This window comes from Schistocerca serialis, chromosome 9 (genome assembly GCF_023864345.2).
Source record: "Schistocerca serialis cubense isolate TAMUIC-IGC-003099 chromosome 9, iqSchSeri2.2, whole genome shotgun sequence".
NCBI lineage: Eukaryota > Metazoa > Arthropoda > Insecta > Orthoptera > Acrididae > Schistocerca > Schistocerca serialis.
The window spans coordinates 53,913,632-53,927,375 of NC_064646.1; the positions used below are offsets into that span (position 1 = coordinate 53,913,632).

Genomic DNA, 13,744 nt, shown 5'->3' on the forward strand with positions numbered 1-13,744 from the left:
CCACATAGCTCTCCATCTAAACAGCCGTCCACTCAGCCCCAGGACCAGAATGCTGAAGTGGGCTCTCCCTATACCTGCTCTCCAGCTATTGTCTAACGACGTACAGTGCACAAATGGATTCCTGAATAGCGCAGATCTCTATCTCCCCCTTGCATCTCCAACAGGACATGTAAATAGTGTCTCCCCCAGCCAGCGTACCCGACATCATTCACCCTTCGCTCACAATTTCCACTCGCATATATAAAACCATATTCACCGCTGCCAAAACTCACTCAATAATAAAAAAGCATTCTCCCTTTCTAAGCATAGATGAGTATGGATTTATCTTCACCCACCTTATCTCTGCAATTTAAGTCGGAGAAAGACATATCTATTACCTTCTGCAACCTGTCTATAAACAGAACGATCTCAGTAACTACAACAGGACCTTGTTTTGACCATTCGCCGGAAATGCGTGCAATGTTGTACGCCTCAAACTAGGTACAAGTACAACAGATCCTCAACACCCTATCGTCTTTATCCTGTACCATCAAACAATGAAAAAGTCACGAAGGCACCAATGCGATCCACCTCCAGCGCGGACAAACGGAATTCACAATACTCCTCCCCCCCCCCCCCCCCCCCGCCGAATAACTCGGAGTCCAACCATCCAAGAATTCCTAACAGCTCACCAAATCCAACACCTCAAACTACAGATGCCTATATGAACAAGATCATATTAAATATACACACATGCTGCGGAGACCCCTTTAAAGTTTGATCACCCGTACTCTAAGTGAATGAGGAGCTGCCTCTGGCCCTTGTCAAACAGTGTTTTCTAACACGCTTTTGCACACTGCCGAGCATTTCGTCTTTCTGCTGCGACTTCGAAGTCACTGTCTGATTCTAAACAGCGGACTGATGCACGGCCTCTCACAGGAAACTATACCTTGCACCTTATAAATCATATTCTTACAGTCGGTAGCATAACATTGAATGATTTTAAATAAAGGACAGCCACAACACAATGAAGATAGAAGAGCCTGCTGGCGTTGTAGCGACTTCCCTCGAAAGTGATTGACCACCTCTACATTGAAACTCGTATGTCGCAGTGACCGAATAGTTTATACCTCTGCATTCAACTTCTAGTGATTGGTCATTTTTTCACACAAGTACAGGATCACCGTTTTCGGTGCTAGCAACCCTGGAAGTTGCGGTCCATCAACCAAAATTTCTCCCCTGACTCAAGCAAGCATTGTCAGTCAATCATTATGCCGTACCCAATGCACAGATGCGATGGATAAGACACCACCCATCTACTGTAATATTATCCATCACAGCTGATATGGCGAAAAATTTTACGGTAAGTCCAACACTGGTCAATCATGTGACAGCTTGTTTTCTTAATTTCAGTATCATAGGTAAACCATACAACCTCTACTTTGCAAGTATCATTGCGACCATTCATAGATGACTGCTCAGCACGCCCATTCACACTTAATTCTCGAACACATAAAGACGATCAAATTATACCAGACAACGCTACACGTATTTCTAAGACCTCGCGCATAGTACTCGAACAATCTCTCTGCGTATGGCGATCACAGAGCTATCTAGTCCTCTTACGTTAAAAGACCATCCTCACCTCGGCGTTGACCTACCTACCCCGCAACATCGCTACCCAATTATTCCTCAACCGAGCAGACGAATACAGCTACACTCCACCTCTCTTTACTGAATAGAGCTTTCCTAGTCCTAACCCATCCAGGTGCACCACATTTCTCGAAATGTAACCAAGTCTTGGAGCTTAGCACACCATATCGATCTATAGTAACAGATGTCAAAGTGCCTTAATTTAATAGCATACAGTTAAGAAGAACAAGAACGGAACGATATTTATACACAAGGTTGTTCGATAGATTTTTAAGCAAAGAATCCAATCTATCATGTGTAAAGTATTGTCCTAGAGTCCATGATCGGTGCATCGAAGGTTCCGGTAGAAGAGAGAGAGAGAGAGAGAGAGAGAGAGAGAGAGAGAACATAAACACACACTCCTAAGACTAGAACGTTCAGCACTTAAAAACGGGCAATAACCTTAGATCGCTTACTTTTCCATCCTGTCAGACATACATCCTTCTCCCCGGTCACCCTACGCTGAGCTATCTCTATCCCAGTCGTAAAGCTTTTCCTTTCTATGTTACGAGCCCAATATACCCCTGCGGACACGTCTAGTGCCCAATGATCACACCAGATCACGAGTCAGAAATAATACTATTACTCCATCAGCTCTATATAAAAAATGATAGTTATTAGCAGCCGGTACATCCTACAAGCAAACAGATACGTATAACAGCAGCGTCCAACATGTGAAAATTACAACTCATCCCGTCACCGACTCCGTGAACACCCGTCTGTTGGGTAAGTGTGTACACAATGATTACAGCCCCTCACAAATTTCCCACAGCTGACTTAGTTATGACGCTGAAGTCTCGATTTTACACCAAGCATGCGACAGGGTGGGTATCGCGTAAATCAAAGTGCGTTTAGAGGATTGTGTCAACTTTCATCACACATGAGATGGAAGTCCTCTGATGACCGACGGGTTCGCCGTTAACGATCGCAAGTAGACAGCGCTTTAAACCACATACCGAACACGTACACGCTTATGACTAGAACGCTGGCTATATCACGTGACTAAAGCATCCAAATAGAATACTCGGAAAAAAATCTATCTTCAGCAACTTGTCCTTCTCTAGAATAAATGAGTCAACGTTTGAATCGTGCCTAGTTGCAGCTCTGTCTCAATCGATCATTCCGTACACCCTCTGTTATCATTTAACACAGATGTGAGTAAGTTTAGACCTGAATGATTCTCTGTCCTCCTCAAAAGCATCAAATACAGTATTCAACTCGGGTGTATCACTGCTACCTCAGTAGACATACACTATAATACGAACTCAACGAGAAAAAATTGACTGCCTTCCTTACTCGGCTCGCTTCGAGGTCATGGTTTTTCTGCATTCCTCTTGTTGCCGCATACTTGACTCCATGTACAAATCCCCCCCTGCGAACCAGAAGATAAGCAAGTACGTTCTCATTTTCACCGCATTTCGGTGTATATTAGGATAGTTTATATGTATGCGCTAATCAGTTTTCGCATTTCTTTTGATTTTATGTCAGATCCATCCATGCTACCGCGACATAAGTTATCGTTCAGTATTCTAAAATTGTCTCTAAATGTAACCAAGGCGTATCCAGTCACCTCCACATTCGGAGAGCGCTTGCTCTGTTTTCTGTATCTCTATGAACATGCACGCCTCGCAGAAGGCTCCCAGGACCGGCGGTAGAGTAGGGTTAACGTTCGAATGTGGATCCGCCGCGAGTTATATGGAGATCGGTGTTCAGATGCGGATCCACAATACGCCGCGCACGGTGTAGTGTTTGAAGGTGGATCCGCCTCGCGCAAGGTAGCAAGCTGTATTTGAATGCAGCTCCACAGTATTCAATACCCGAGTTAGCATTCGAGTGTGGATCTGCTGCGTACTATATATCCGGAGCTGTGTCCGAGAGGCGGATCCACCATACGCAGCATCCGTGATAGGGTTCGCGGGTGGACCAAGCATGCGTTACGTCCGGAGAAGTACTCTATGCTCGAAGTTTGGTCCAGCAGCCGATGTGAGCGTTACATATCGAAACCTATGAGAAGTAAAAGTTTCAAAAAGATATGTCGCAAATAAATAAAGTACACTCGCTCGCACAGGGACACGTGGTGGATGGTGAGCAGTCGGCATCGACAGGTTTGAACGTGGCGCCAAAAGTGTGGCAGCGAACACTCGACCGTTGTGTGATTCAGATCCGAGGCAGACAATTTTGGTGGGAAACGTGTGGAGGCGACGAATACACGTGGTAAGCGGACAAGGGGCCTCTGTGACGTCAAACTCGGCAAGTTCCAGCGTGTCCAGCGAAACCATGTTTACGACGTGGGAGCGATCGCTGGGCTCGCCCACCGCGCTAGTGGCCGGCAGCCTCACGTGACAGGCGTAGGCAGTGTCTCCGCACGCTGGCCAGGGGGTGGCGAGGATTTGAACTAATTCAGTTGGAGCGCGGACGTCGTGGTGACTGCACTGCGATATCAAAGATGTGTGTGCTGACTGTGTTGGAGAACAAGTGATGACCGTACTGCTTGAAATAAAGTCTTCAGTCCCTTCCCCCCTGCAAAATCAAGGGACGTGACTTACGTTACTATAAGTGCAGTTTATTATTTGACGCGATTATGATAGGCTAGCAGTGAAAAGAGATAAGTGGCGGAGAAAGCTCGTACATGTGATCAATTATGCTGTTTGGATTTGAACTTGTGATAGGTTTTTGTTATGGATGTATGCAAAAAGGCTTTCTCACCGAGAAAATCGGACATCTTGAATAAATAATAAATGATAATAATAAATAGAAGTACAGTTTTCGAGAGAATATCGTGTTGGAATTTGAATTTGGCGCAATTTTCTAGTGGAGGTAGGCCTATAATAATGAATGATAATGAATGATAATGAATGATAATAAATAATAATAAATAATAATGAATGATAATCAATAATAAAAAAAGTCAAGTACGGTCTTTGCATGCATTATCCTGTTGGAATTCAAACTTCCCGCCATTTTTTCTTCTGGAGGCTTAGGTTAGTGGACGTAACACAATTGGGCTATTTTCGCGCCAAAATTCAATATTCCCGCCATTTTTTCTTGAGGTTAGGTTAGTGGACATAGCACAATTGGACTATTTTCCCGCCAAAAGCCGCCATCTTGGATGACGTCATGCGATGTTGCCAAGTCTACATGCCGCCATCTTGGATGACGTCATCGCCACCATCTTGAATAAATTTGGCAACAATGTAACGTGCGCTGGCACGAATGTTGTCCCCCTCCTCGCGCGGCCACTCCATGCGGTGTTGGTGGTAATGGATGAACTCTTAACGGTGAACGTATTTCCAGCCCAGTGAGAGGATCTTGGAATCCTCATGAGAGTAGTTAAACAGCTAAGGGCTGTAGTTATGAACTTTTGAGCATTCTGACATTTAACACTGTCATGCGTATGAAAGTGGAATGGTGTCATTTATTTTAAATGGGCTTAAAAATGTGGGAGTGCAGAGAATTAATCCGTGTTCGTTAATAAACGCTTTCGAGTAAATCAGTGGAGCAATATGTCTCATACTTTGTCTTGTAGCTATGCAACCATGAGTAGGATTTCGCACAATGCCACAACAGCTACGAGAAGGAACGTTTCAGTAGCTGACAGCTTAATACAAATAACAGTGATCGTTGATGGCTTCTAACATTCTTCCACTGCAGTGGGTAGCAAATGAAGTATTACTAGGAGTCTGTTGGCTGTAACGGTATTGCATAACCTAATTTTGTGTATAAGCCGCTAGTAAGCGTGCCACTAGTATTGGTGCATCACCTAAAATGGAACAGAGCACTTGGCCTCATAGGAGACCAACACGACAACATAATGATCTTCGAAGTCATATAACTGAGAACGCTTTCCCTTTATTTATCTCCCAACTCATCCCATCTTTGTTCCCATTCCTCACACATCTCTTCCCCCTCATTGCATTTCATCCCATCCCTTTGCATTCCCTCAAATTTTCCCTTCGCTTTCCCCACCCTTTTCTTTCTCATCCCTTCCCTTTCTCCTTTATTTCCCTCACACCTTTCCCCTTTTCTTCGTCCCTCTCATTTCCCGTTCCGTCCTTTCCTATCCCTTCTCGTCCATACTCCCATCCCCATCACTCCTCCCATACTTCCCCTCTTATGCACCTTCCCTTACCCCCTAGCCTCCCTTTCCCCGTCCCCACACTCTCCTCCATTCCCCAATCCTCCCCTGTCCACGCTCTTGCCCTGTCCTCCCTAATCCTGTTCCCTTCTGTCATTACTCCCACCCAACCCCCCCCCCCCCCCCAAATTCCTTTCCTGCCACATTTTCTTTTGCCTTCTCTACTCGGTTTCCTTTCTCCTTTTCCTTCCCTTCTGTTTTCATTATTGCGTAAATTTCTTTCTTTTTTTGTTTTCCTTTTTATTGCTTTTTCCTTTTCGTTTCCCTTTTTTCCTTTGCTGTTCTTTTCCTTTTTATTTCCTTTATCCTTTCGGTTTTCTTTCCCTTGTTCCTTCCATTCCCACTCTGTGTCCTCTTCTAATGCACATTTTCATTAACACCACAAACTGGCAAAATATAATACTATTTGTACAACACATTATTTGCATGGATCAGATAAAACCAATGGAAAATTTTATCCAGGATGATATCGGCATGTTACAGTTCCACTTCGTGCTCACAAGTACGAAAGAAAATAGTAATTTTTGAGAACACTTCTCGTGGAGGAATAGTTGACTGGCTAAAAGTACTTTAAAAATGGATTAAAACAGTCTTGACCGTAATGAAATATTTGATTACAGTGGTTGACAGTTAGCATTGTGGAGTCAATAACACCTGCTGCGCTCACCACCACCTCCTTAACTCACAGTGTAAATGGTCTGAAGATGGTCACGTTCTGACCGAAATCGGTGGCCATTGTAAATAAATATTTCGTTGCCGTCAAGACTGTTTTTAATCAATTTGAGAGTAGTAAAGAGAATGTTCGCTGTCCTATGTCAGCGATCCACGGAACAATTTACTCGGTGGATTGTGCTGGAGACGACATTGGTAGCAGTAAGTCTCTCGAAGCTTCGTTTAATATATGTAATGAAATATCGCGGGAGTATAGTTATTTACCATGTAAACCAGAGAGGTGGAGCATCTGAAACCCAGTGCCAATAAATAACCTACACTTTTCGAAGAGCACAGAGGGGCAGTGAAGCTTAACGTCCGTATCTCGGAATCGGATCACAGGGGAGAGTTTAACGTTTCACGTGGTACTGGGCGCACAGCAAGGAAGTTAGACAGAATTAGCTGCCACCTCTCGTTCCGTTGCCAGTCAAATAATGGTGTCGAGAATGTCTTTCTACATCGTACTTCGAACCAGCTACGTCTAGGTCGGACGGCAAGTCACTAGAATGGCTTAACGAATCCAATTGCGGAGGCATGTTCCGACGGTAAGGTGAGATAGCACAAAGCTGTGATGTTGATGATAACGATGCTGAAAAAATTGAGTAACAACAGAAAGTATAAACGAGGGAGATACATCGGCACAGCACGGTCAGTGCAGTCCAGCATTCTGACTGGGAAGAAACTGGCGATAGTAGTTACCTGTACTTGAAGGAGGTCCAAGCTGGCAAGCGGCCCAGTGCGGTGCGCGAAGTATTCGTAGACGTCGTCCATCCGCTGGGAGGCAGTGCGCTCCTGCGGGTGGGACCTGTTGAAGAGGTAGGTGGGCGCCACCAGCTGCATGTGGTCTTGCAGGTTCTCCCCCACCGGCAGGTCCCGCACCACGGGGATCCCCAGCGACTCCAGGTGCCGGCGCGGCCCTATCCCGGAAACCATCAGCAGCTGGGCCGACCCCACAGTGCCGGCGCTCAGCACCACCTGGGTGTCCGTTGCGAGCGCGCTTCAGTCAACTACACCTTAAGTGCTACTGCAGTTACTATAGCGGCTGTCACGAAAATGGGCACATCAAAGTTATCTCGCAGCTTTGCAGTTAGTGATAATTTCAGATGTTGGTAAAAATTCCGCAAAAATATTAGACATCTCTATCTTTAGTCTATAATGTGTTGGAGTACATTCCAAAAGAAAATTCCTGTTACGAAAAAATTGACGTTACAAGAAATGTTGTAAAAACTATTTTTTTTACTTCAACTTCCTGAAAAAACAGAACCACTGACATATTTGGACTGAAGAAGCAAATGAACATCCCGAAAATTTATGAATTCATGCGATACGTATTTTATCGTGAAAACATAGAAGTATTCCGAGGTAAAAACGAAAACGAAAAGAAAACTATTCCGCCAGTGTAACGAAAAATGTCGTCGCTAATGAATTTGCGTTCTGTTGGATCTTTTAGAAACTTCCAGCGAGAAAGGTGTTTAGAAAACAACAAAATTAATTTCGGTAACACCTGAGACATGATTATTGTATCGTGTCACCTATGAAGGCATTTCATTTGCGAGAAACTCCGTGCGCACAAGGCGATAAAACCTGCATGTTGCCGCCGGGATTTTAATTCGGACGGCTTGCCTTAATACGCCGGAGAACATTCCCTACCTCGCGAACTTTTTTTTTCAGCTCTTACCGACCTTTCGGCAGTGCACCCACCACCCAAATTGTCGATATACAAAAGTACTGTAGGTACTTTCAGGCTAATATTTGCGTTGAAATCGAGCAAAATACATTTGTGCGTATGGTTTTCTGATACGCAAGTTTTATCTAAGTATAACGTACAAGACTGTTGTGCTCAGCAAGCAGTAAAGTGCACTGAACACAAAACTTCGTTCTTGCTGCTGCGATGTGTCTGCATTCCATTAAAATTATTCGTCTGTCATTGCACTTCCTGAATCAAAGACGAAGTGAGCAGAGAAGACCAATAACGGAGCTCCCTGATTCCCAGTATTTAATATCTTCATCGAGATCGCTCTGTATTTTTATAGCCGTCGGATACTCTCGTCTGTCGTAGTATCTAAGTACGGTTCTGCTTACTAACTTTTTCTCAAAATCGTCCGATTTGTTTGATTTCATTTTTCATTTATACACCTTTCTTGGAGAATGGAAACACATGTTCACATATATAGATTATGCCTATTACTGCGCTGTTAATATGGTATACAGTCGATTTGGAAATAACGCAAGTTTTCGTTGTCATGTTATGAACTTGCGCAAAATTTGCATTTCCTCTAGTTTCTTCACTGTTGACCAGATAAGTAATAAAAAAAACTTCAGTGCGTTCTATACTACAATTTAGAATTTCTTTTTGGCTGTTACGGACACCTTTGGAGCAAGACTACATATAGGTCCTGCATTTCGGTCACCAAACACACGTGAGTGCACTATTCCACGAAAGACTGAAACAACGTGTGAGCACACGGTATCGCACGTAAACACTGAACATTCAGCTGGCGTTGACTCATGGCACCTTTAGGAATGTGTATGTGGCAATAAAGCTACGAGGCGGTCGGATCGCAGCGCTTAGCACCTGCGGACTGCAGCCAGCAGGTCTGATCTTGGGCCGTCTAGCTTCGTGGCGGCCACTCTAGTAATAATTACGTGTCTGATTAATACTGCCATTTTGTTCGAAATTGACATTTTACTGGAAATGTATGATCCAGTAGTTGAGATGATAAGTTACCAGATCTTTTTTGTTAATCACATCCTGCAACAAGTGTACGTTGCTGGAAGGACACCTTGCGGTCAACAGCAGCTGCTCCTTGGTTATGTGAGGCCTGTTTCTATCAAGGCAGCCATAAATTCTTCCTCATAAATAGTTCGGCAGGCAGTCATAAAATGATAGTCTTCCAACACTCCTATCTAAATACCTGCTTAATCACGCTACCTTCTGGAAGCGTGGACAGTCACAGCACCAGATTCATTCCTCGTACAGCTGCTGAAGTGTTAGCAGTTACCAGGACGTCAAGTCACTGTGATGTGCAATGAAAGCCCAGCACACTGTTTACAAGGCTGCGCACCCCCATGTCGTGTCAGACAGAACCTATAGTAGTAAGCAGTGCAAGAGAATGTGTGCGACACCTGGGAACTGATTAGGGTGATTTGTTTTATACGCCGAAATGAAATATACTAAAAAATGAAAGCGGAAGAGACGCGTCGACAGACTAAGTAAGCTGCTCGAACGGTGTGCAATACATTTCAGCATTAGCAGAATAATACACTACTCCTGACCAATGTTATTTGGTTGTTCCAAAAAGAACTGAATAGGGAAGACTGGTCATATGGAAAGGGTTACACACATAAGAGATTGTGTCGTGTCATCAGGAAAGGTGATAATATGAAAAAAAATTGAAAACATATTGCTCAAATGTTTTGTGAAATAATTTCTGTAAAAGTAAAGTATAAAATAGAGAAAGCTTTGCACACCTCATTTGCTGCACACTATTTCGATCGTCATTCGAAGGCACATCAAATGTTGTCGTAATATGTTTTACATATTTTTTTAGACAAATCATTTCACCAAACATCTGGACTGAATTTTTCATTTTTTTATTATTTTCAAGGTTTTTTTTGGGAAAGCATGAACTTCCTGACATCTTTCTTACTTTCGTAGCGTCTTCTGTTCCCGAAATATCCTGAACTTAGCATTTGATCCGAAGGACCATTTTGACCGTTAAAAATCACATCAATGTAGCTTTTTATGCAGAAAATAAATAACCCTTGAAGAGGTGAAGTTCTTAGTACTTCATTTACGTAGCTGATTGTGAAATCATATACAGTCGATGTTGCTGAGTCCTATTGACTCTCACCTTTATCTACAATGATAATGTAGGTTGGAGCAATGAAATAAATTTTGTATGAACGGCAACTCTCCTGCTTACTAGCCAGACACTCCATCCGTTGTCCCACACTGACCCTCAGAGTACCACAGCTGCAGAGACAACCCTAGTACGTGCCCCTCCCCAATGCAGAGTCCTTTTCACGCCTAGCCCATAACTGCTCCCCTTGTAAATTCGGATCACTACTGCCAAGGCTCTCTGTTATTGGATTAGCACGTTAGCAACGAATGAAATGGGGTTAATCCCGCTTGTACCTCAGATGTGGTTGATACAGGGTGACAATTATTAAACTATATGAAAGGAAACGTAAATTAGTTACAAACTACGGCGTGCACACAGTTTATTCAACATGCAAACGTCACTACAGATATTCGAAGCTGGGTTATGGCATGTTCGATATGGCTGCCACCATTGGCGGTGATGTTGCGCAGCCTAGTAGCGAAATTCTGCACGACCCGCTGGTGTCGGAAAATCTATGCTGTCGACGATCTGCTGAATAGCTGTTTTCAGCTCACCAATTACTTCGGAGTTATTGCTGTAACGTTATCTTCAATATAGCCCCAGAAAAAGGAGTCGTATGTGTTCAGATACGGAGAATATGGGGCCCAATCGGCGCCCATGCCAGTGGCCTGCGGGTTCCTCAGAGCCAGAATGCGGTCCCCAAAGTGCTCCTGCAGGACATCAAACACTCTCCTGCTTCGACAGGGTCTAGCTCCGTGTTACACGAATCACATGTTGTCGAAATTGGCGTCACTTTGGATAATGGGGATTAAATCATCTTCCAAAACCTTCATGTACCTTTCGGTAGTCACCGTGCCATCGAGGAATATCGCATAGTTTATTCCGTGACTGGGCCGGCCGGAGTGCCCTAGCGGTTCTAGGCGCTTCAGTCTGGAATCGCGCGACCGCTACGGTCGCAGGTTCGAATTCTGCCTCGGGCATGGATGTGTGTGATGTGCTTAGGTTAGTTAGGTTTAAGTAGTTCTAAGTTTTAGGGGACTGATAACGTCAGCTGTTAAGTCCCGTAGTGCTCAGAGCCATTTGAACCGTTTCGTGACTGGACACTGCACACCACACAGTCAGCCGTCGAGGTGCAGAGACTTCTCGATCGCGAAATGCGGACTGTCAGTCCCCCAAATGCAATTTTGTTTATTGACGAACCTACCAAATGAAAGTGGGATTTGTCGCTCAACCAAAGCCCACTAATTCTCATCTTGCTGCGCGGCCGACCGTGCAGTTTCGACGTCCTAACGCAAACCGTTCAAAAACAGTAATTGCTACTCTGCATGTTAATCATACAGAGCTGTGCTTTCTGAGAGACATTGAATTTCACCTTCACCTACGATAATGATTACTGAAGCAATGAAGACAAGAGCAATGGCCTGAGGCACGAATTGGAATTTGTATCAGGGATGGAGACATACTAGGGTAGCCTGTGCAGCTGCAGCATCCAGAGTGGCGGTGCGGTACAACGGATAGCGCATCTGCCTAGTGAGCAGGGGTCCTGGCTTCGGATCGTCGCAGTGGAACAAATTTTAATTCACTACTTCGGCCTACATCACTGTCGCAGACATTCGTGACATGTTTCACTTTTTCCGCAAATAAGTAATGAAGTTTTTCTTAACTACCGTCGAAAACAACTAAATGTTTATTGCAAAATTAGACGTCACGCTGGTCGCCCTGAGACCCCATTTATCCGATTCTCATTCTCTACGAAAATTCGGACATAATCCCTTTCTCCGCTGATGTGTATGTCCAAAAAGGACGCGTGGCGAGAGAGGAAAGGTGCAGTGAAGTGGAGCGTGTGCGCGGTACCTCCTTGGCGGCACGGACGGTGTGGTTGCGGCCGGCCAGCAGGAAGCGCACGCCGGTGGCGGCGAGCGTGGCGGGGTCGACGAGCACGGCGGAGGCGGCTGCGCGCCGCACCACGTGCAGGTTGCCCCTGGAGGCGGCCGGGCAGAGGTAGGCGCGCGCGGAGCTCTGGCGCACGCCGCCCGCCACGGCCACGTGCTGCAGCGTGAAGCCCGCCTGCCGGCCGCCGCTCGCGTCGCCCACGCGCAGCCCCAGCTGGCGCGCCGCGCGCAGCACGGCCCCGCACAGCGGGCTGCGCCACGCGCTCTGCGTCAGCCGCAGCGGGCCCGCCGCGCCGTGCTCCGAGGCCGAGTAGCCGCCCCACGGGTGCGGCTCCTGCACGTCACCGTCTTACAACAGTAAGGGAAACTACACCACTGGCCACTGAAGCTGCTACACCGAGAAGAAATGCAGACAAATGTATTATACTAGAACTGACATGTGATTGCATTTTCACGCTATTTGGGTGCATAGATCCTGAGAAATCACTACCCAGAACAACCACCTCTGGCCGTAATAACAGCCTTGATACGCCTGGGCATTGAGTCAAACAGAGCTTGGATGGCGTGTACAGGTACAGCTGCCCATGCAGCTTCAACACGATACCACAGTTCATCATGAGTAGTGACTGGCGTATTGTGACGAGCCAGTTGCTCGGCCACCATTGACCAGACGTTTTCAGTTGGTGAGAGATCTGGAGAATGTGACGGCCAGGGCAGCAGTCGAGCATTTTCTGTATCCAGAAAGGCCTGTACAAGACCTGCAACATGCGGTCGTCCTTTATCCTGCTGAAATGTACGGTTTCGCAGGGATCGAATGAAAGGTAACGTCCGCTGTTCAAAGTGCCGTCAATGCGAACAAGAGGTGACCGAGACGTGTAACCAATGGCACCCCATACCATCACGCCGGGTGATAGGCCAGTATGGCGATGACGAATACACGCCTCCATTGTGCGTTCACCGCGATGTCGCCAAACACGGATGCTGTAAACAGAACCTGAATTCGTCCGAAAAAGTGATGTTTGTGCACCCAGGTTCGTCGTTGAGTACACCATCGCAGGCGCTCCTGTCTGTGATGCAGCGTCAAGGGTAACCGCAGCCATGGTCTCCGAGCTTATAGTCCATGCTGCAAACGTCGTCGAACTGTTCGTGCAGAGGTTCGTCGTTGGGTACACCATCGCAGGCGCTCCTGTCTCTGATGTGACCTTTATCAAAGTCGGAAACGTAATGGTACGCATTTCTCCTCCTTACACGAGGCATCACAACAACGTTTCACCAGGCAACGCCGGTCAACTGCTGTTTGTGTATGAGAAATCGGTTGGAAACATTCCTCATGTCAGCACGTTGTGTCGCCACCAGCGCCGACCTTGTGAATGCTGTGAAAAGCTAACCATTTGCATATCACAACATCTTCTTCCTGTCGGTTAAATTTCGCGTCTGTAGCACGTCATCTTCGTGATGTAGCAATTTTAATGGCCAGTATTGTAGAACCA

The 13,744-nt window shown here is 45.7% G+C and overlaps 1 protein-coding gene across 1 annotated transcript in view; it reads right to left on the minus strand.

Annotated features, from left to right (window-relative positions):
• The window catches only part of LOC126419358 (glucose dehydrogenase [FAD, quinone]-like), a 50,646-nt gene that overhangs the window by 20,935 nt on the left and 15,967 nt on the right, over positions 1-13,744 (minus strand). The window contains exons 3-4 of the mRNA XM_050086545.1: positions 12,217-12,588; positions 7,217-7,492 (exon numbers count right to left, since the gene is read on the minus strand). Coding sequence (XP_049942502.1) covers positions 7,217-7,492; positions 12,217-12,588 — 648 coding nt within the window. The remainder of the gene's footprint in view (positions 1-7,216; positions 7,493-12,216; positions 12,589-13,744) is intronic.